This window comes from Macaca thibetana, chromosome 20 (assembly GCF_024542745.1).
Source record: "Macaca thibetana thibetana isolate TM-01 chromosome 20, ASM2454274v1, whole genome shotgun sequence".
NCBI classification, from domain to species: Eukaryota; Metazoa; Chordata; class Mammalia; order Primates; family Cercopithecidae; genus Macaca; species Macaca thibetana.
In genome coordinates, this window is record NC_065597.1 from 31,889,251 (window position 1) to 31,910,932 (window position 21,682).

A 21,682-nucleotide genomic window follows, 5' to 3' on the forward strand; every position below is an offset into this window, starting at 1 on the left:
CTGAGATGCCGCGGCTGCAAGGTCTCCTGGGAAAGTGGCAACGTCAGGTCCACTGAGGAAACGGAAACGCAACCACATGGTATCAGCAAGACTCAGAAACGTACACTCCCGCAGCAGAGGCCCGGGCGCCGGTGCGCAGTCGCCGGCTGGTGCTTCCTGAACGTGAATGTTCACAAGCCTCCCGGTGTGTGGGGAACTTAAAATGCAGCCAACTTCTGGCCCCCTACGGTTCTGACTCCGTCAGTCAGGGTGGGGTGCAGGAATCTGTGTTTCGGACAAACCCCCAAGACTGGATTTTGGTCTCCGAGCCATTCCTTGTGGGAAGTGCTCATGGGGCAAAGGCCAGCTCCGGTGCCGGCACCATCCCCGGCTCACGCCCAAACATGGAGGGAGGAGGCAGGGGGCTCATGTCAGGGACAAAAACCACTCCTGCTGCTGTAGCCTGAGTACCCGAGGCGCTCTCAGCTTCGGGTCCCCTGAAAAAAGGGGAAAAGGAAACCAAGGGGCTGGCTGTGGTGACTCATACCTGTCATCCCAGTACCTTGGGATGCTGAAGCAGGGGGATTGCTTGAACCTGAGAGTTCAAGACTAGCCTAGACTGGTTTCTACCAAAGAGAGACCATGGCTAAACCCCATCTCTACAAAAACAAAAATTAGCTGGGTGTGGTGGCGTGCCTCGTAGTCTCAGCTATTCAGGAGGCTATTCAGGAGGTGGGAGGATCATCTGAGCCCAGGAGGTCAAGGCTGCAGTGAGCTGAGATCACGCCACTGCACTCCAGCCTGGGTGACACAGCAAGACCTTGTCTCAAAAAAAGAGAAAAAAGAAAAAACTGGATGCGGTGGCTCACGCCTGTAATCCCAGCACTTTGGGAGGCTGAGGTGGGTGGATCACGAAGTCAGGTGATCGAGACTATCCTGGCCAACATGGTGAAACCCCGTCTCTGCTAAAAATACAAAAAATTAGCTGGGCATGGTGGTGGGCACCTGTAGTCAAAGTTACTCAGGAGGCTGAGGCAGGAGAATGGCGGGAACCCGGGAGGCGGAGCTTACAGTGAGCCGAGATTGCGTCATTGCACTTAAGCCTGGGCGACAGAGCGAGACTCTGTCTCAAAAAAAAAAAAAAAAAAAAAAGTATTTTTCTGGTAGTGAAAAAGTGAACCACCCAGGGGATGTGAAGTCACCGCAATTCTTTCCTGCACTGCCTTCCAAACCCCCCTGAGTGGCAGCGTGGGGAAGCCTCTGAACAGAACCTCCCAGGCAGCTCTGCTCAGAGTCCCTCACAGGCGAACACGCCAACACACAGAACCTGGCCTGGCTCAGGGAGGGCCCTGCTCATAGCAGCAGAGCCACAGAACCTGTGAGGGGACAAAGGACACTGAGCTAGGGATAGTGGCCACTTCTAGGGGACACTTGGCTCGCAGGAGGCCATGCTGTTCTTTCTTCTTTCTCCTTCTCTCCCTGACTCCCTCCCTTTTCTTTCCTTCTCTCTCTCTCCCCTTTCCTGCTTTTTTAATTTTTCTTTTAGAGACAGAGTCTAGCTCTGTTGCTCAGGCTGCAGTGCAGTGGTGCAATCTCGGCTCACTGCAAGCTCTGCCTCCTGGGTTCATGCCATTCTCCTGCCTCAGCCTCCTGAATAACTGAGACTACCGGTGCCCACCACCACGCCAGGCTAATTTTTTGTATTTTTAGTAGAGACAGGGTTTCACCATGTTAGCCAGGGTGGTCTCGATCTCCTGACCTTGTGATCCGCCTGCCTCGGCCTCCCAAAGTGCTGGGATTACAGGTGTGAGCCACCACGCCCGGCCCCCTCCCCCGCTTTCTCTGGGATGCTCTGTTTCTAGTCTTGTGCTGGGTGCTGGGTGTGGGGGTTCTCATTACAAATAGGTACGTATGCCATTTGTTTGTATGAAACCCAGCACTTTGGGAGGCTGAGACAGGTGGATCACGAGGTCAGGAGATCGAGACCATCCTGGCTAACACAGTGAAACCCCGTCTCTACTAAAAAATACAAAAAACTAGCCGGGCGAGGTGGCGGGTGCCTGTAGTCCCAGCTACTCGGGAGGCTGAGGCAGGAGAATGGCGTGAACCTGGGAAGCTGAGCTTGCAGTGAGCTGAGATCTGGCCACCGCACTCCAGCCTGGACTACAGAGCGAGACTCCATCTCAAAAAAAAAAAAAAAAGAAAAAAAAAGAAATGAAAACTCAGGTCGCTGGGGCCCTTGCCACTGCTGGCTGGTGGTTGTGGGTGCGGGCGTCGAGGTGGCCCTCCGGGCTCCCCCTGCGGAATGGCAGCCAGCACCCTCCCTCCTAGGAGCTGCCTGTAGCCCTCCACACATGGGTCTGTGCAGGGCCTGGACTCATGGGTCTGACTCCAGTGGGTGGGAGGTGGAGCTGTCCGGAGGGCCTGCACGGGAGCCAAGCTCACCCAGGGGAGCCATCTGGTGGGACGTGGCACGAGGGAGCCTATGTTTCTCTTTTGGCTTCCAGCCGTGCTGGTTTCTATCACTTCAAACCCTGAAGCCCCTCTCCCTGCAGGATGCCAGGCTGCAGGGCCCCCCGCGTGGTCTGGAAAGAGGCTGCGGCTACCGCACGTGGTCTGGGAAGAGGGTGCAAGGCGCCCCCGTGTGGTCTGGGACGAGGCTGCAGGGTCCCCCAGCGTGGTCTGGGAAGAGGGTGCAGGGCCCCCCGCATGGTCTGGGAGGAGGCTGCAGGGCGCCCCCGTGTGGTCTGGGAAGAGGTTGCAGGGCCCCCCGCATGGTCTGGGAGGAGGCTGCAGGGCGCCCCCGTGTGGTCTGGGAAGAGGGTGCAGGGCGCCCCGGCGTGGTCTGGGAAGAGGCTGCAGGGCGCCCCCGTGTGGTCTGGGAAGAGGGTGCAGGGCCCCCCGCATGGTCTGGGAGGAGGCTGCAGGGCGCCCCCGTGTGGTCTGGGAAGAGGTTGCAGGGCCCCCCGCATGGTCTGGGAGGAGGCTGCAGGGCGCCCCCGTGTGGTCTGGGAAGAGGGTGCAGGGCGCCCCGGCGTGGTCTGGGAAGAGGCTGCAGGGTGCCCCCGTGTGGTCTGGGAAGAGGGTGCAGGGCGCCCCGGCGTGGTCTGGGAAGAGGCTGCAGGGCGCCCCCGTGTGGTCTGGGAAGAGGGAGCAGGGCGCCCCCGTGTGGTCTGGGACGAGGCTGCAGGGTCCCCCAGCGTGGTCTGGGAAGAGGCTGCAGGGCCCCCCGCATGGTCTGGGAGGAGGCTGCAGGGCGCCCCCGTGTGGTCTGGGACGAGGTTGCAGGGCGCCCCGGCGTGGTCTGGGAAGAGGCTGCAGGGCGCCCCCGTGTGGTCTGGGAAGAGGGAGCAGGGCGCCCCCGTGCGAGGCTGCAGGGTCCCCCAGCGTGGTCTGGGAAGAGGCTGCAGGGCGCCCCCGTGTGGTCTGGGACGAGGCTACAGGGTCCCCCCCGTGCGGTCTGGGAAGAGGGAGCAGGGCGCCCCCGCATGGTCTGGGACGAGGCTGCAGGGTCCCCCAGCGTGGTCTGGGAGGAGGCTGCAGGGCGCCCCCGTGTGGTCTGGGAAGAGGTTGCAGGGCCCCCCGCATGGTCTGGGAGGAGGCTGCAGGGCGCCCCCGTGTCGTCTGGGAAGAGGGTGCAGGGCGCCCCCGGCGTGGTCTGGGAAGAGGCTGCAGGGCGCCCCCGTGTGGTCTGGGAAGAGGGTGCAGGGCCCCCCGCATGGTCTGGGAGGAGGCTGCAGGGCGCCCCCGTGTGTGTCTGGGAAGAGGTTGCAGGGCCCCCCGCATGGTCTGGGAGGAGGCTGCAGGGCGCCCCCGTGTGGTCTGGGAAGAGGGTGCAGGGCGCCCCGGCGTGGTCTGGGAAGAGGCTGCAGGGCGCCCCCGTGTGGTCTGGGAAGAGGGAGCAGGGCGCCCCCGTGTGGTCTGGGACGAGGCTGCAGGGTCCCCCAGCGTGGTCTGGGAAGAGGCTGCAGGGCCCCCCGCATGGTCTGGGAGGAGGCTGCAGGGCGCCCCCGTGTGGTCTGGGAAGAGGTTGCAGGGCGCCCCGGCGTGGTCTGGGAAGAGGCTGCAGGGCGCCCCCGTGTGGTCTGGGAAGAGGGAGCAGGGCGCCCCCGTGTGGTCTGGGACGAGGCTGCAGGGTCCCCCAGCGTGGTCTGGGAAGAGGCTGCAGGGCGCCCCCGTGTGGTCTGGGACGAGGCTACAGGGTCCCCCCCGTGCGGTCTGGGAAGAGGGAGCAGGGCGCCCCCGTGTGGTCTGGGACGAGGCTGCAGGGTCCCCCAGCGTGGTCTGGGAAGAGGCTGCAGGGCGCCCCCGTGTGGTCTGGGACGAGGCTACAGGGTCCCCCCCCGTGCGGTCTGGGAAGAGGGAGCAGGGCGCCCCCGTGTGGTCTGGGACGAGGCTACAGGGTCCCCCCCCGTGCGGTCTGGGAAGAGGGAGCAGGGCGCCCCCGTGTGGTCTGGGAAGAGGCGGGTTCCGGTTTGTTGGCGCTGGGGTCGGGTCAGGCATTCATCAGTGCCGAGTGGGGAAAAGGCTGAAGCTCCATCCCGGGAACCACTCGGGTGGTGGGGGCGGGAGCCCATCTTCATGGAGGCGGCCCGGCCCCTGGGTGACCAGGTTCAGGCCACACTCCCAGGGCTGCTGGAGGTCTTGGGTGCCAGCCCCCACCTCAGCAGGGACACCCCGCTCCACCAGCCCTGCTGTTTCCATGCAGCCTCCAAAACCTCTGGTCTCCAGGGTCACCCTTCGGGAAGCGTCGGCCTCTTCCAAGGCAAACCCTCTTCCCTGTGCCATCTCCTCCCCACCCCCAAGTTCAAAGCCACTCCTGCGTCACAGCCAGTCCCGCTGCTCCTCACCGACAGTGGCCGCGGGGACCCGCGAGGAGTGATGGTGAGCGCTCACCTTGTTCGGGGGCGGAAATGAGGGCAGCGCCGTTGTCCGATGTGAAGAAGACAAAGGTGTTGTCCGCGACGTGCAGGTCGTGGAGAAGCTCCAGCATCTTCCCAACGCTGTCATCAATCTCCCGGACGGCATCTCCATACCTGGAGGACAGAGACAAACAGATCAGGCAGCCAGCGGCATACTGGGATTCACGGAGTACGTTAAATCTTAACTTCACAGACGGCAGCGAACTGGCCGGCCTCTTCCCGGAAGAGGAATGGCTTCAGTTCAAGTGTATGTGGCTTATGAAGGACAGAGCCGGCACCCCCACCACAGCCCTCCTCTCCTGATCCCAGGCCAGTGGACGGCTTCAAACGGGGGGGTTGCTCTGGCCTTTCCAAAATAGTCACTAAACGCCACGGTACTGAGTGCCCCATCTCCGGAGTCACCAAGCACAGCTGGGGCCTCCAGCGCCGTCTGTGCTCCTTGGAACCAGGACTCACCGCCCTCGCTGACTGGTGCCCAAGAAGGGTTTGGAGGCGTAGACGGGTGCGTGTGTGGCGTCGACAGCCCAGTAGAGGAAGAAAGGGTGGTGCCGTGCCTGTCTCTTAATGAAGTCCAGGGCTTCCTATGGTGAGAGTCGCACCGTCCTCCTCCAGCCTCAGGCCGACCTCCCCATGCCTCCTGCAGGGCGAGGCTGCTGCGGTCCCCGTCCCTCCGCCTCCCGCAGGGCGAGGCTGCTGCGGTCCCTGTCCCCCAGTCACCTGCAGGGTGAGGCTGCTGCGGTCCCTGACCCCCACGCCTCCCACAGGGCGAGGCTGCTGCGGTCCCCGTCTCCCCGCCTCTCACAGGGCGAGGCTGCTGCGGTCCCTGTCTCCCCGCCTCCCACAGGGCGAGGCTGCTGCGGTCCCCGTCTCCCCGCCTCCCACAGGGTGAGGCTGCTGCGTCCTGGCGAGGCTGCTGCGGTCCCTGTCCCCCCGCCTCCCACAGGGCGAAGCTGCTGCGGTCCCCACCCCCCCACCTCCCACAGGGCGAGGCTGCTGCGGTCCCCGTCCCCCCGCCTCCCGCAGGGCGAGGCTGCTGCGGTCTCCGTCCCCCCGCCTCCCGCAGGGCGAGGCTGCTGCGGTCCCCGTCCCCCCGCGTCCCGCAGGGCGAGGCTGCTGCGGTCCCCGTCCCCCCGCGTCCCGCAGGGCGAGGCTGCTGCGGTCTCCGTCCCCCCGCCTCCCGCAGGGCGAGACTGCTGCGGTCTCCGTCCCCCCGTTACCTGCAGGTAGATCTGGGTGAGGTTGGCTTCCCCTGTCTTCAGATTAATTGGAAATTCTTCATAATATCTGAAAAGAACACAGATCCGGACAGACATCAGAATCTAGGCCAAGAAAGTCCCCTCCTCCCTGACTTCACTGGCAAAGCCACGGGCTTGATGTAAAAGGAGGCTGGGCCGGGCGACGGGCTTGGTGTAAAAGGAGGCTGGGGCCGGGCGACGGGCTTGGTGTAAAAGGAGGCTGGGGCCGGGCCACGGGCTTGGTGTAAAAGGAGGCTGGGGCCGGGCCACGGGCTTGGTGTAAAAGGAGGCTGGGGCCGGGCCACGGGCTTGGTGTAAAAGGAGGCTGGGCCGGGCGTCATGGCTCATGCCTGTAACCTCAGCACTTCGGGAGGCCGAGGAAGGTGGATCATGAGGTCAGGAATTTGAGACCAGCCTGGGGAACATGGTGAAACCCCGTCTCTACTAAAACCACAAACATTAGCTGGGCATGGTGGTGTGTGCCTGTAATGCCAGCTACTTGGGAGGATGAGGCAGGAGAATTGCTTAAATCTGGGTGGCGGAGGTTGCAGTGAGCCAAGATCGCGCCCCTGCACTCCAGCCTGGGAGACAGAGCGAGATCGTGTCTCGGGGGTTAAAAAAAAAAAAAAAAAGTCTGGAAATGAAATGTCCACTCAGAGAACAGACCAAGCTGGATGCGTCCCTCACTCCCCCAGGTCATGGTCTTGCATCTGATGACCTACCACGTAGGAAGATGGGGGAACGGGGCCGAGGGCGCAACACCAAGGTGAAGGCAGTGAGGCGGCCGTGGTCGCTCGGGGCTGGGACTGGGGCTGGGGAACCACTGCTCAGGCCACGGGGCTCGTTCTGAAACGGCTGCAGTGCTGGCTGTCCCAGCCTGCGACTACTGCAAACCACAGAACTGCACACTTCAAATGGGGGCCGCGCGGGGCGACTCCCACACCTCCAAGGAGCTCTGCCTAGAAAAAGGCAGCAATCTGGTGCCACTTCTGGTCCACCGCCACGTAACCAATGAGCACTTCCGCCAAGAAGAGTCAAATTAAGCAAAATAAAATTCACAGAAGATGAGGGTCCCTGAGCCGGTGCTGCCGTGTCCAGAGGTGCTGCCCCCATGCCCGGGCACCAGGACGGCTCTGTCCGGACAGTGGCTTTTGCTCCTAGTGTGGCTCCCAGTGGGGTTTCGTCCCACCTCCTGTCCTGCCCATGTCCCTGGACGTCTGGAGCACAGCCGGCCTCCCCACCCGTGGACCACATGGGCAGTACCCTGACAGCTAGGACAGACTGTGTGGGCTCACTCTGCTGGGGGCCTTCCTCTCTCAGGACAGCTAAAGGGATCTACGACCTTGAAAAGGTGGGAAACCCCAGGCGTGAGTCTCACAGGCTCTGGGGCAAAACTTGGTGACAGAAGCCCCCAAACCAAAGCCCTCGGTGCCCGGGGACCCAGGGACAGCCCAGCCCTCGTGAGCAGCAGCCTGAGGCCACCAGTGCTAGAGACGGGGGGCAGGCACGCCGGGCGCAGCAGTTCAGGACGTGGGAGGGGAAGGGGTGGGGATCCATTACCTGCCAACCATCTCCCAGTCCCTGTACACAGGGATGTTGGGCCTGGCCTTGTTGTCATAAGGTCCAAAGTGGCAGTTGGGGGATCCAAACCACTCATCAAATCCGTGCTTCAGGGGGTGGAACTGGGGCCTGTGACCCAGATGCCTGGAAACAGGAACCCAGGACACTTCAGGGACCCCAGGTGGGGACACTCTGAAATTCTGAGCAACAGATCCACCAGCTTCACAAAATTCTTGGTAAGATGAGCACCCTCCAGCACTGAGTATAGGCTATGCCTGGGCACGGCAGGGACAAAAGACCAAAGCCTCACCCCGAGGAGGGTGCTAGCACCGCCCGCCTCCCCCACAGAGTGTCTGGGCACAACCAAGGGTGGCAGGCACAGTGGCGGCTGGGGTTCCCGGCACCGTGAAGGGCGGTGCATCGTGAGGAGCCTCTCAGCCGCCTGGAACCCGCCTGACGTGCCCCTCGGGGCCCCGGCTCCTTCCTTCCACTTTTCCTGAACTCCCAGGAAAGTTTCACAGCTTGTGTCTCGAACCCAAGTGCTTCTCCTCTGGGTTTTCCAGGGCAGAAAATATCTCCTGCCAGATAATTACTGGGTCTCTCCACGCCGAGGCACTCAGTCTTGTCTCCCAGTTCAGGGCAACGGTCCTGGGATGACGGCTGGGCGGGGCGTTGTGTGCCGTGCGGAAGCCCTGGGGCCTGCCAGCTGCACCCACATTCCCAGGGCCCTGGCAGAGGCGGGGATTGGAGTGATGACAAGAGAACGTGGCAGTGTGGCCACACTGGTGACCTCCACCAACTGCTCTCCTGGGACCAGGGTTCACCTGCTCGGAATGGCCATCGCCAGGCATCACACCCCAGGCCTGTGGGAACTCTCCAGACCCCGCCCTGCACTCCCCTTCTGACGACCTCCTACAGACCCACACGCACCTTCCCTCTGGGGGCACCTAATCTCTCGTCCGCCAGTCCACAGCAGTCCTGCAGGCCACACCTCTTCGCCCACTCGCCCCAGTCCCCAGGCCAGCTGTCCAGGTTTCCTTGCACGACCTCTCTCGTCCTGGAGGAATCCAGCTCGCGGCTGCTCTTCAGAACGGGCCGCAGGAGAGGTGGTATAAGGTGGCTTCTAGGCACGGCCGCGGGCGGGTCTCATGTCAGTTGCGTGTCATCTGAGGAAAATCTGCAGCTACGGCTTTGAAAGCAGCATCCCCGAAGCAGATTTCTGAGCCGCATGTGGGGCTGGTCCTGGTGGAGGGGGCGGGAAGGCCCCAGCCTGAGTGCTCACGGGCGACTCTGCACCCGGCACACAGGTCTCAGGCCACTGTGGATTCACTCGGTCACTGGCTGGGGGAGGGTCAGAAGGGGCCCTGAAGAAAGGCCAGGCTGGAAGGTGGAGGCTGGACGGAACCCAGCCAGCAACAGAGCCTGGACACTGCGTAAGCCCGTCTGTCTGGACCTTGGTTTCCCTGTGGGTGAGCAAGGAGGCTGGCATGGCTGTAGCTGAGGCTCTGGCTGGTTCTGTAGTGGCTGCCTCCCTGGACATGGCCTCTGCACCCGGAACCTCCTGAGCTGCCTCTTCCATCTCCTCTCTCAGGTAAGCACACATGAACCTCTCTGTGACCTCAGAGCTCCTCTGGCTGCCAACTCCGGGCTGTTTCCTTCGCGTCTTCAGCACTTGGGCCCACTGCCAGAGCACCCCATCATCCCTGAACACCCCGGGCAGGTCACCACCCAGCCACAGGGGACACTCGTGCGTCCACGTCCGCAGGTCACCGCCCAGCCACAGGGGTCCTCGTGCGTCCACGTCCGCAGGTCACCGCCCAGCCACAGGGGTCCTCGTGCGTCCACGTCCGCAGGTCACCGCCCAGCCACAGGGGACACTCGTGCGTCCACGTCCGCAGGTCACCGCCCAGCCACAGGGGACACTCGTGCGTCCACGTCCGCAGGTCACCGCCCAGCCACAGGGGACACTCGTGCGTCCACGTCCGCAGGTCACCGCCCAGCCACAGGGGACACTCGTGCGTCCACGTCGCAGGTCACCGCCCAGCCACAGGGGACACTCGTGCGTCCACGTCCGCAGGTCACCGCCCAGCCACAGGGGACACTCGTGCGTCCACGTCGCAGATCACCGCCCAGCCACAGGGGACACTCGTGCGTCCACGTCCGCAGGTCACCGCCCAGCCACAGGGGTCCTCGTGCGTCCACGTCCGCAGGTCACCGCCCAGCCACAGGGGACACTCGTGCATCCACGACTGCAGCACAAAGCCCTCGCTCAGGGGAAGCACACGGGCAGGACGCCACACAGATTAAGCTGTCGGCTCAACGTGCTTGTCCCAAAGCAGCAGTGGGGCCTGGCACTCGCCAGCAGGTGACCTGGAGCGGGGAACCTCTGCAGCCCTCTGGGACCCAAGTCCCTGCCCGGCGCCCCCGCGTGGCTGCAGGCAGATGAAGCAGCCTCTGAGTCCAGGCGAGGGGCCTCGGGGAGGCCTGAGTGACGGCTGACAACACCCTACTGCCCTGAGAGGGGACCCTGCTGGGATGGGGACCCCCCCACCTGACCGAGCAGCCACTGCAGGACCCAGCCCGGGCCATCCAGTCACTGCACCATGTCCTGAGCCTGGGAGGAGCCTGTGGCTCTGGGGCCTGCCTGGCTCCTGCTCCCACTCCTCGGGGTCCCCTCTCTCCCGCCGATGGCTGTTCAGGAGCCTCGAGGCCTCTGTGGAGACCCACTCCCTGTCTAGCTCTTGCCACCTGCACCATGACCATGCACAGGAGGCCGCTGGGCCCAAGACAGAGCTGCCAGGCCAGGTGGAGAGCTCCAGTCACTGTGGGGCTTGTCACTTGGAGAGGCCACCGGCTCTTCCTCCTCTTGGCACAGCCCTGTCACGCTCCAGTGAACCTTGGGGGCTGACTTCCGAGACGGTCCCTGGCACTGGCTCAGCGACCACGCAGGCCGCGTGGGGCCCGACCTCCCTGTGTGAGGACTCCGCGGCTGCGGTGCCCATCGGCTCCGCCCTGTGATTTCTGAGAGCTCAGCTCGGCAGGCTGCTTCCTCTCGTCTGAAGAGGGACAAAGCGCTCCCTAGGCAGCCTCTGGGTCCTCCTCATCCATTCATCAAGCTCAGCAGATTCCTGGCTGCCATGACCATCCATATCCAAGGAGCATCCACCTGAAAGGGGCTGGCAGGAGCCACAGGCAGCCGACCGGGGATCACAGAGGCTGGGAAAGCATCGAGGGCTTCCTGAAGGAGAAGGCATGCGGCCCGACAGGCGGGAACACTCCAACAGCTGGAGAGCAGCCCGGGGCAGATGACTCCACCCAACCCTCCATGCTCACGCAGGCATCCCAGGGAGGAAAAGAAATGAAACATCCCGTGCGCCTGAAACTGCGGCCTGGGGGCTGTGCGGCACCCGAGCTCTCGACGGGTTAGGATTTCGTCAACTGCTGGGCTGTTCATCTCCTTCCTGGTGGCTCCTTTGTGGTTTAGACCAGAGCTTTCGTCATCCAACAGGCCCCTGGGGCAGACAGGCAGCTCCTCCTCCATGGCTCCTATGTGTAACGACGTGACCCCTCCAAGGACGACGTGGCAAGAGGCAGCCGGGGTGCGGTGGTGGCGGATGCTGGGGGCCATGACACGAGGGACAGTGACAGGCCTGTGGAGTCTGATGCTGCAAGACACTTGCAGCTGCGGGCCCAGCCTGGTGACCTGAGATCCTGCTGGCAAGGTCATGCCGGCCTGCACAGGGACGCTGGAGACACCTGAACACACTCAGAATCAGCTTCCGTTTCCCACCCAAGACGCCTTCCTCGTTGGAAACTTGTGGCCACGCCCCTTGGAACCAAGGCCGGGAAGTGGGTGGAGCAGGACGCCCGGGCAGGCATGGCCGGACACTCACCACTTGCCGACGATCTTGCTGACGTAGCCGGCCTTCTTCAGAAGCTCTGGGAGGAGCTGCTCCGAGTCTGGGATACCGCCCACAATTTCCTGCGGCGTGTAGGCTGGAAGAGCAGCGCTGGGTGAGCCCCGAGGAGACCCCGAGAAGCTGCCACCACCCCCATCCTAACAGGACACTGGGGGCTGCGTCCACACATCCTAATAGAACACTGGCCCCTCGGGGTCAAAGGCTGGGCCTGGGGGCTGCGTCCACACGTCCTAACAGGACACTGGCCCCTCGGGGTCAAAGGCTGGGCCTGGGGACTGTGCATCTACAGGGCATGGAACTTCCCAGATTTTTCCAGGCACCCCTCAGAGCCAGTGCCATCACCAGAGGGCGGGCACGGAGCAGACTCTGTGCCCCCCAGTGCCTTCCCTGGGCCTCCTGCCTGCCCTCAGGCCCTATCCTGCCTCTTAGGCCAGTCTCCTGCCTGCCTGATCTCCAGGGGTCTCTGGAATACGCCACATGACGCTTCACTGCCGCACCCCTACCTCCTCTGTCCTTCCCTTTCCTCAAAGGCCACTGGAAATCCCACTTCCCCTATGAGATGCCCCTGGGGAGCCCATCCAAACCCGAGTACAGCAATTCCAGAACATTCCAGAACTGCTGCTGACACCACAGCCCCAGTTTCTCTATAAGTGTGCGGCTCACCTGCCTGGAGAGTGGGAGCTTCTGGGGTGGGGGTGCCGGCCCAGCTCCTTAGGCCAGACTGGGCACCCTCTGCTCCGTCCCCACTGGGCCAGGGCAGGGAAGGAAACCAGCTGGGGGAGCCCTCATTTCCACCTGAGTCCCAGAGACCCGGGCACCACCCGGACCCCACCTGCCCAACCCTGCACCCCGAGGTGGACCCTGGAGGTGGCAGCAGGCAGCCTACCGTTTCTGGCATGGGCGTTGGTGGTGTAGAAGCCATTGCGGATGGGCAGCCGTCCCGTGAGCAGTGCCGCCCTGGCTATGAGGAGGTGACAGAAACAGAAACTGGATGAGAAGGGTGCAGCTCAGACCCACACGCCCGTCAGCAAGAGCCCCACCAGTAGGCGGACGTGTGACAGATGAGGCAGACGCAGGTTTATGAGGGGCTGCCACGCCGGTCGATCCCTGTTAGCATCTCCACCACCTGGGTGGGGCACAGCACCCAATACACTGAAAGACACGCAGCCCTCAGGCCCTGCAGCTCAGCGTTGTCCCCAAGACGCCGTCTCCTCTCCCAGGCTCCCGGGACACCCACTGGGTGCGCAGGTCCGCACGCCTCCATCCTCGAGTGCGGCCCGTACCCTGCCTTCCCTTCTTCCTCATGATCAATACCACGTGTGTCGTCTCTGGTAGGAGAGACTCTCCCCGGGGAGGGAGGAAGCAGGACCCCCACTTCCCCGGTACCCTGAGACGGAGCCACACTGCAGTGCCTCTCCCCAGGCGGCCACAGCACTCGACTCTGGGAAACAGGATAGCAACCACCAACACCGCAACTTTGACCCTGAAAACCCAGCAGGTGCCGCACCCCACACAGCACGGAGCCGGGCTGGGACCTGATGAGAAAGGCCTGAGCCCACCTGCCACCCTCCCTGCAGTAGTAGGAGTAGACAAGGTTGATGTGGCCGCCCAGAGTCACGGCTGGAAGGACCTGGGAGGCCTCGGCCTGCTGGGCTCACCCGTTTCTGGGGATGAGGGCCCCGCTGACTTACATGGCGAGCACAGAGGGTTGGCAGAATAGAAGTTTGGGAAAAGCATCCCTTCTGCAGCCATCCGGTCCAAATTCGGGGTCTCTCTGGAGGGCTCTCCGTAGACCCCGAGGTCGCCCCATCCCATCTGCAGGGAAGAACATGGGGAGGAGGAATGAGCACATTCTGCAGCTGGTGCTTCTGGCTTGGGGAGCTGTCCGTGGTGCCAAGAGCGTATCGGGGACTGTGGGAGCCAGCGCCACCCTGTGCCCCAGCCAGCGGCAGAGCTTGGCTAAACCCCAGCAGCGCCTGCGTGTGTGCACAATGGGGCCACTCCACGGTCAGCCCACGCTGGCCTTCGCCTCCACTTCTGCTTGGTCCTCACGTGGGGAATGCGTCCGTCTGCCTCCTCCCAGTCCTCACGTGGGGAACGTGTCCGTCTGCCTCCTCCCAGCCTGACACCAACATCTGCATGCTCGCGGGGAGATGGCCTCTAACACGTGCGTCTCTTTTCAACATACACACACAGGCCCTCGTATGTCTGTACAAACCTAGATTTCAAAGTTGAGCGGTAACTGTCCCCCAAAAGCCTAGTTGCCGTGTGGCCCTGCAGTTCCACGCTGCAATTCCACTCCTAGCTGTACACCTGAGAGACTGAAACTTACGTCCACACACAGACCTGCACACGAGCGTCCAGGGCAGCGCGACTCAGTGGCCAAAAGGCAGGAGCACCCCAAGCGCCCATCGGTGGACGACAAAGTGTGGCCCGTGTGTACTACAAGGGTGTGGCTGCATTTGGAAGTAGGATCTTTGCAGATGTAGCAAGCTAAGATGAGGTCACGCTGGACCAGCGTGGGCCCTCAATCCTGTGACTGGGAGTTAGAGATGCAGATGTGCAGTAGAGATGCCGGGTGAAGGCCGAGGCCAACACTGGAGTGGTGCAGCCACCAGCCAGGGGACAGCAAGGACCCTCCTCGAGAGACTCAGACAGGGGGCCTGGCTGACACCTTGATTGTGCACTTCTGGCCTCCAGAATCCAGCAAGAATCCATTTCTGCTGTCTGAGGCCACCCGGCCTGTGGTAACGTGTTACGTCTGGGAAAACTCATGTACATACCACCGCACACCACCCAGCCATCAAAAGGAAGGGCGTCCCGCACGGTGCATGGCCCTGGAAAGCTCCACGCGAGGGAAGGAAGCAGACACCAGGGCCACACAGGCTGGGATTTGCTCATGGGAAGCCTCTGGAACAGGCCGGTCTGCAGAGGCAGGAGGTGGCTGAGGGGCTGCCGGGGCTGGGGGTGGGTGCTGGGGAGGGCCTGCTGCTGGGTACTGGTTTCTTCTTGGGACGGAATGTTCGGAAGTAGGTAGAAGGGATGGAAGTACCACGCTGTGAATGTACTGAGTGCCCAAGTGGCGCACTTCAAGGTGGCTGTCATGGTCAATTTGACGTTCTGTTTTTTACAATAAAAGGCCCAAGCAGGAGGACGGGTGAGCACAGGGCAGGAGGCACGGAGGCGGGGTGATGCCGGGGTGATGGCGCCAGCACAGCAAATGCCCACGGCAAACTCCGGGGGTGAGTGGCAGGGCCGATGTTCACCGAAAAATTCTTCTAACTTCGCAGTGCGTATTGTTGAAAAAAGTGCTTTTAAACAGGCAGTGCGCCCGGTCTTTGTTCTAGGAGGAGGGGAGGGCACCACCTGGGGCTTTGGCTCTCCTCGGATCCTCCAGCCGTCTCCCTGGGCGCCCACCGCAGCAGGAGCCTGGTGGAAGCCAACACCGCGAGGCCCCTGCGCCTGGCCTGTCTTCCTTCCCTAAGGACGTATTCCCGCCACCAACCAAGACATCAGTTAAGTGTCTGTGCCTGCCTGGGCCCCTGCCCTCTACAGGCCACCTTCAGTAGCTTCGGCAGCACAAACACACAACACCTGGGAAGGACACTGCATTCTAAACACAATGACCACGTTCATGGGCCCAGCTCAGCTGCATTCACCACCACGTTCTCAGGACCGGCTGTATATTTATTTTTGAAACCAATTTGAATGCAAATATAGATATTTAGAGCTGGCATCAGCAAACACATTATGTAAAGGGCCTCACAGCAAATCTTTTCAGCTTTGTGGGCCATATGGGGCTGTCACAGCCCCTCAGCCCTGCCACAGCCAGCATTCGAGCAGACGTGCATGCTGTGTGCCAATAAAACTTTATTCATCAACATCTGAATTTCATATAATTTTTCATGTCACAAAATATTATTCTTTCAGTTTTTTTTGAACAATTTAAAATTATAAAACCCATTCTTGGCTTATGGGTTCAAAAAACAGCAGGTGGTGAGCCAGAAGCAGTGGCTCACATTTGAAATCCCAGGACTTTGGGAGGCCGAGGCGGACAGATCACGAGGTCAAGAGATCGAGACCATCCTGGCTAACACGGTGAAACTCCGTCTCTACTAAAAACACAAAAATTTAGCCGGGCGTGTTGGTGGGCGCCTGTAGTCCCAGCTACTCAGGAGGCTGAGACAGGAGAATCACTTCAACCCAGCAGGCGGAGCTTGCAGTGAGCCGAGATTGCACCACTACACTCCATCCTGGGCGACAGAGCGAGACTCCGTCTCAACAACAACAAAAGCTCAGCAGGTGGGTCCACATTTGACCCATGGGCTGGAGTTGGCCAACCTCTTAGTGAAAGTGCAGCTACCCTATCTTAAAAGGCAATCATGGGGCTGGGCGTGGTGGCTCACGCCTGTAATCCTAGTACTTTGGGAGGCTGAGGCAGGCGGATCACAAGGTTAGGGTTCGAGACCAGCCTGGCCAACATGATGAAACCCCGTCTCTACTAAAAATACAAAAATTAGCTGGGCATGGTGGCGGGCACCTGTACCAGCTACTTGGGAGGCTGAGGCAGAAGAATTGCTTCAACCCAGGAGGCGGAGGTTGCAGTGAGCCAAGATTGCACCCCGCACTACAGCCTGCGTGACAGAGCAAGACTCTGTTAAAAAAAAAAAAAAGGCATGAATCACTTAAAGCCAGGAGTTCGAGACCAGCCTGGACAACACAGCAAGACTCCACCTCTAAAAAGAAGAAAAAATAGCCAGGTGTGGTGGTGTGCACCTGTGGTCCCAACTACTCAGGAGGCTGGGGTAGGAGGATTACTTCACACCAGGAGGTTGAGGCTGCAGTGAGCCATGATCACACCACTGCACTCCAGCCTGGGCAACAGGGTGAGACCCTGTCACCGAAACAAAACAAAAGATCATGGCCCAGCAATTCCACTTGTAACAGTTTATCCTAAGGAAATAATTATGGCTATAATCCATTACACAAATTTAAAATTGTGGGTGAGACAGTGGGAACAACAGATTTAGTTAAATAAGTCACAGTTCATCAGTGTTAATGGGTGGAACTGAATCCCCAAAAGTTATACTAAAATTTCGGCCCCAGCATATCTCAGAACATGACCTTAGAAACAGGGTTGCTGCAGATATGATTAAGATGAGGTCATTAATGTGGGAGCGGACCCTCATCCCATACAACTGCAGTCCTTATAGGAGACAGGACGAAGGCAGCTGTGTGGCAACAGGGTCACAGGTGGGAGACACACAGCCATGGGCTCAGGATGGCTGGGGGCCCCCAGAAGCTGCAGGGGAAAGAGGATCCCTTGCAGGTCTCCGAGGGAGTGAGCTCCTGCCAACTTGAGCTCAGACTTCCAGTCTCCAGACCAAGGGAGAATGCATTTCTGGTTCTTTGGTTTTTTGTTTGTTTGTTTGTTTGTTTTTTGAGACGGAGTCTCGCTTTGTCGCCCAGGCTGGAGTGCAGTGGCGCGATCTCGGCTCACTGCAAGCTCCGCCTCCTGGGTTCACGCCATTCTCCTGCCTCAGCCTCCTGAGTAGCTGGGACTACAGGCGCCCACAACCGCGCCCGGCTAATTTTTTGTATTTTTAGTAGAGACGGGGTTTCACCGTGGTCTCGATCTCCTGACCTTGTGATCCGCCCGCCTCGGCCTCCCAAAGTGCTGGGATTACAGGCGTGAGCCACCGCGCCCAGCCTTTTTTGTTTTTTTTAGACGAAGTCTTGCTCTTGTCCCCCAGGCTGGAGTGCAGTGACGCAATCTTGGCTCACTGCAATCTCCACCTCCCGGGTTCAGGCGATTCTCCTGCCGCAGCCTCCTGAGTAGCTGGGATTACAGGCGCCCGCCACCACGCTCGGCTAATTTTTGTATTTTTTTTGTAGAGATGGGGTTTTGCCATGTTGGCCAGGCTGGTCTCAAACTCCTGACCTCAGGCGATCTGTCTGCCTCGGCCTCCCAAAGTGCTGGGGTTACCGGTGTGAGCGCCGCGCCCGGTCGTGCTTCTGTTTCTGTTAAGCTCCTGACTCCTGTGTGTGGTCCCAGGAGGCTCCTGGGATGGGTGAGATGGGGGTGTGGCCAGGGGGTCACTGAGAAGCCCACTTGGTGTGAAAAGACATTCACCACACCTGGTTGTGTGGACGCCTGTGGACACACCTGGATGGCAGGGAGGGGAAACCTCTTAGTAAAGCCAGTCTCTGCAGCCCAGCCACATCCGGGAGCTGAAGCCTTCAGGAGGAATGCAAACAGCTCCACCTGCAGCTCTGAAGTGCGTTAGAACCTACACCTATGGTTCTTTTTTAAATCTCTAAAATACTTTTCTCTTTCGTCCACCAGCCTGGGCAACAAGGTGAGACCCCATCTCTATAAAAAATCAAAAAATTAGCCGGGCATGGTGGCAGGCACCTGTAATCTCAGCTACTTGGGAGGCTGAGGCAGGAGAATCCCCTGAGCTCGGGAGGCAGAGATTGCAGTGAGCTGAGACTGCACCACCGCACTCCAGCCTGGGCGACAGAGTGAGACCCTGTCTCAAAAACAAACAAACAAACAAAAAAAAAACTGCCACTTTTCTCCAAATTCGCCCCATCCAGCCTCCTCCGGCCACGACTGGCCCTGGGACTCACCCACAGAGCAGGACTGCCACCCGCATGGACAGCAGGGACCTCGAGGAGGGCGGTACCTGGAGGCCGAGTGGGTCTCACCTGCCCATCTAGGCCTTTGTCAAGTTTCCACCATTTCAAACGACCCCAAGACAGGCTCCATGGGCCCTGGTGCTCAAAGAGCCGGAGAGAGGCTCACTTTGGTGACTACAATTCACCACGACAGGGACCAAACAGAGTCTGATCGTTGATTGTCTAAGGCTGATTTTTACCAAACAAAATAAAACATTAAAAGTGAACTTGGCCGGGCGCGGTGGCTCAAGCCTGTAATCCCAGCACTTTGGGAGGCCGAGACGGGCGGACCACGAGGTCAGGAGATCGAGACCATCCTGGCTAACGCAGTGAAACCCCGTCTCTACTAAAAATACAAAAAAAAAAAAAACTAGCCGGGCGTGGTGGCAGGTGCCTGTAGTCCCAGCTACTCGGGAGGCTGAGGCAGGAGAATGGCGTGAACCCGGGAGGCGGAGCTTGCAGTGAGCTGAGATCCGGCCACTGCACTCCAGCCTGGGCGACAGAGCGAGAATCCGCCTCGGGGGGGGGAGAAAAAAAGGGAACTCACTGGAAACTGGGGCCTCACACACTGTGTAAGAACGTGACACGCAGCCCCTGAGGAGAGTTCTGGCAGCACCACGTGGGTGGCCACGTGGCCCAGCAACACCTCCCTGGTGCAAGCCCAGCAGAACTGAAAAGTGTGTCCACGCGGAGACCTGTGCATGAACCAACACCCACAGCAGCTCACTCCCCGGCGGCCGAGCTGGAAACGCCCAGATGCCCATCCACGGGCGGAAGCCTCGGCCACACGTGGTCCCTCTGCACAGTGGACCATGATTCAGCCACGAGAAGGAATGGAGTCCTGATGCAGATGTGTGTGAAGCCCCAAAACCCCGTGCGAGGGGAAGCCAGACACAAGGCCCACACACCGTACGATTCCATTCACCTGAAACGTCGGAAAAGGCAGATCCTTCGAGACAGAAAGGGGAGCGGGACTGCCAGAGGCTCCGGGGAGCACAAGGGAGTGACCCCCATCAGGGCTGAGGCTTCCTTCCGTGGTGACGAAGATGGTGTGACGATGTGTGGTGGCTGCACGACTCTGAGAACACACTAAAAACAACCCACACACTTTCACCAGTGAATTCCGTCTCAGCAAAGCAGCTCTAAAAGGAGGAGGAAGTGCGGGTGTCCTGGTTTTCTGCAGATGGACTGGGGGCTCCCCTGACACTCCTGGGTCAGGGCCGGTGGGTGTTTGACTCGCTGGGTCCTGCTAAGTCAAAGAACAAGAAGCCTCAGGGCCTGTGTGAAGTGACGGGGTCTAAACAGAGTGGAGGCCTCGCCTGGGCAGGAGCGGCAGCGTGCTGACTGGCTGCAGGAGGGACGGGCGCTGGGCCCGGGGACCACGGGAGGACAGCCGGCCGCTCTGGGCGCACGTGGGTGGTTGGACGGACATCCAGGTCTGCATGGTCACACCTTGGTCTTTGTCTGGATGCAATGATCAGTGTCCCCGGTGGATAACAGGCTATGCGGCCCCTGCCCGTAAGGCTCAGCTTGGCAGGGTGACTGCTCCTCGCCTCGGCTCCTCCTGACGTGTGGAGTCCCAGAGCAGAGCCAGGTCTGGGCTTTTTCCTCTCAAAGGCCCTTCATGTCTCATGGGACACAGTTCTGTTTGTACCTTTCAGCTTTGGGTCCCTTTTGAGATGGTTTATTTTTTTTGAGACAGGGTCTCACTCTGACACACAGGCTGAAGCACAGTGGCTCGATCTTGGCTCACTGCAACCTCTGCCTTCAGGGCTCAGGTGATCCTCCCACCTCAGCCTCCTGAGTAGCTGGGACTACAGGCACATGCCACCACGCCCAGCTTATTTTATTTTATTTTAATTTTAATTTTTTTTTTTTGAGATGGATTCTCACTCTGTCACCCAGGTTGGAGTGCAGTGGCATGGTCTTGGCTCACTGCAACATCCGGCTTTTGGGTTCAAGCAATTCACCTGCCTCAGCCTCCTGAGTAGCTGGAATTACAGGTGCGCACCACCATACTCACCTATTTTTGTATTTTTTGTAGAGATGGGGTTTCACCATGTTGGCCAGGCTGGTCTTGAATTCCTGACCTCAGGTGATCCATCTGCCTTGGCCTCCCAAAGTGCTGGGATTACAGGCATGAAACACTGTGTCTGGCCAATTTTTTGAATTTTTGACAGAAATGGAGTTTTGTCATGTTGCCCAGGCTGGTCTTGAGTGAACTGAGCTCAAACAGTCTGCCCGCCTCCACCTCCCAAAGTGCTGAGATCCCAGGCATGAGCCACCACGCCCAGCCCTGAGATGGTTTATTTTGAAGTCACTGAAATGGCTTTTCTATCTGAGGACAACGGAGGCTGCAATGAGAGGAGGCACCTGGAGAGAGGTGTCCCCTGAAGCTGATGAGGAAGAAAGGGAGGTGGGAGGAGTGGGGGCAGGACGCCTGCAGAGCTGCTCATGGGCTGAGAAGGGACCTTGGGCTCAGTGGCACACAGTCGCAGTGGGCAAATGTGCCTACGTCAGGGCGAGGTGCATCCCGCTGAGGCAGCAGAAACCCGCAGTGCAGACTGGGACAACGCAGTTCCCTGAGGCCAGCCTGAGGGGGGCTGGCCACACACGCCCAGAGCTCCTTGCCCTTCACCTCCCCGTGTGCAGATTCATTCTCCCAGGTGGCTTCTGCACTTCCTGCCATCTCCAGTCCAGGTGGGAGAGTAGAGAATGGCAGGTGGGCCGAGGGCACGAGGCCTGGGATGGGAGGGAGCAGTACGTTTCACTCGTTACACTGTCTGCCCACGTCCAGGACCACTGCTGGGCTCCCTTCGGACTGGGAGTGAGGCCGCACATCTGAATACTGGGCGCCATGTGCCCAGCCCTCCCTGCAGGCTGCGTCCTGAGGCTTCCCGAGGTGCAGCTGGTCTCCTGAGAAGGTCGGCAGTCAGCAGAGCTGCATCTGGGTCTGCCTGTGCTCACCTGGGTCATTCTCCTACCTGTTCCAGGCCACAAATAACATGAATGGATGTGGCAGAAAATGCTGTGAAGGGAGCGGGCTCCATGCTCATCACTGACTCAGAAAATATTGCAGGGGAGGAGTCCCAGGGCTCGAGGGAGTGGGATCCACGCTCACCACTGACTCAGAAGATACCGCAAGGGGAGCACTCTCGTTGGGAGGAATCCCAGGTCTCGGCGACAGTCCCACTCACTGCCATGACTTACAATGGGGAGGGCATTAGCCAGGGGAAGAGGCGTGGGCAGGGCCGGGAAGACCAGGCGTAGCGTGGAACCTTCCCCAAGCTGGAGCCATACGGACGCTAGGGCTGCAAGCACAGGTGCCAGATGCTGACGGGGAAGCTGTGTGAGACTCAGTTCCCAGGGCTTTTGCCTGGGCTGG

General features: G+C 60.4%; 2 protein-coding genes across 5 annotated transcripts in view; both read right to left on the minus strand.

Annotated features, from left to right (window-relative positions):
- APRT (adenine phosphoribosyltransferase) overlaps positions 1–21,682 on the minus strand; it is a 187,719-nt gene that overhangs the window by 19,944 nt on the left and 146,093 nt on the right. The gene's annotated exons all lie outside the window — the stretch shown is intronic.
- Positions 1–21,682, minus strand: part of GALNS (galactosamine (N-acetyl)-6-sulfatase) — a 43,621-nt gene that overhangs the window by 15,356 nt on the left and 6,583 nt on the right. For all 4 annotated transcript variants that reach the window (XM_050773660.1, XM_050773658.1, XM_050773659.1 and 1 more), the window contains exons 2-8: positions 13,308–13,431; positions 12,503–12,577; positions 11,590–11,692; positions 7,697–7,840; positions 6,119–6,185; positions 5,358–5,482; positions 4,876–5,015 (exon numbers count right to left, since the gene is read on the minus strand). In XM_050773660.1, the coding sequence (XP_050629617.1) occupies positions 4,876–5,015; positions 5,358–5,482; positions 6,119–6,185; positions 7,697–7,840; positions 11,590–11,692; positions 12,503–12,577; positions 13,308–13,431 (778 nt within the window). The remainder of the gene's footprint in view (positions 1–4,875; positions 5,016–5,357; positions 5,483–6,118; positions 6,186–7,696; positions 7,841–11,589; positions 11,693–12,502; positions 12,578–13,307; positions 13,432–21,682) is intronic.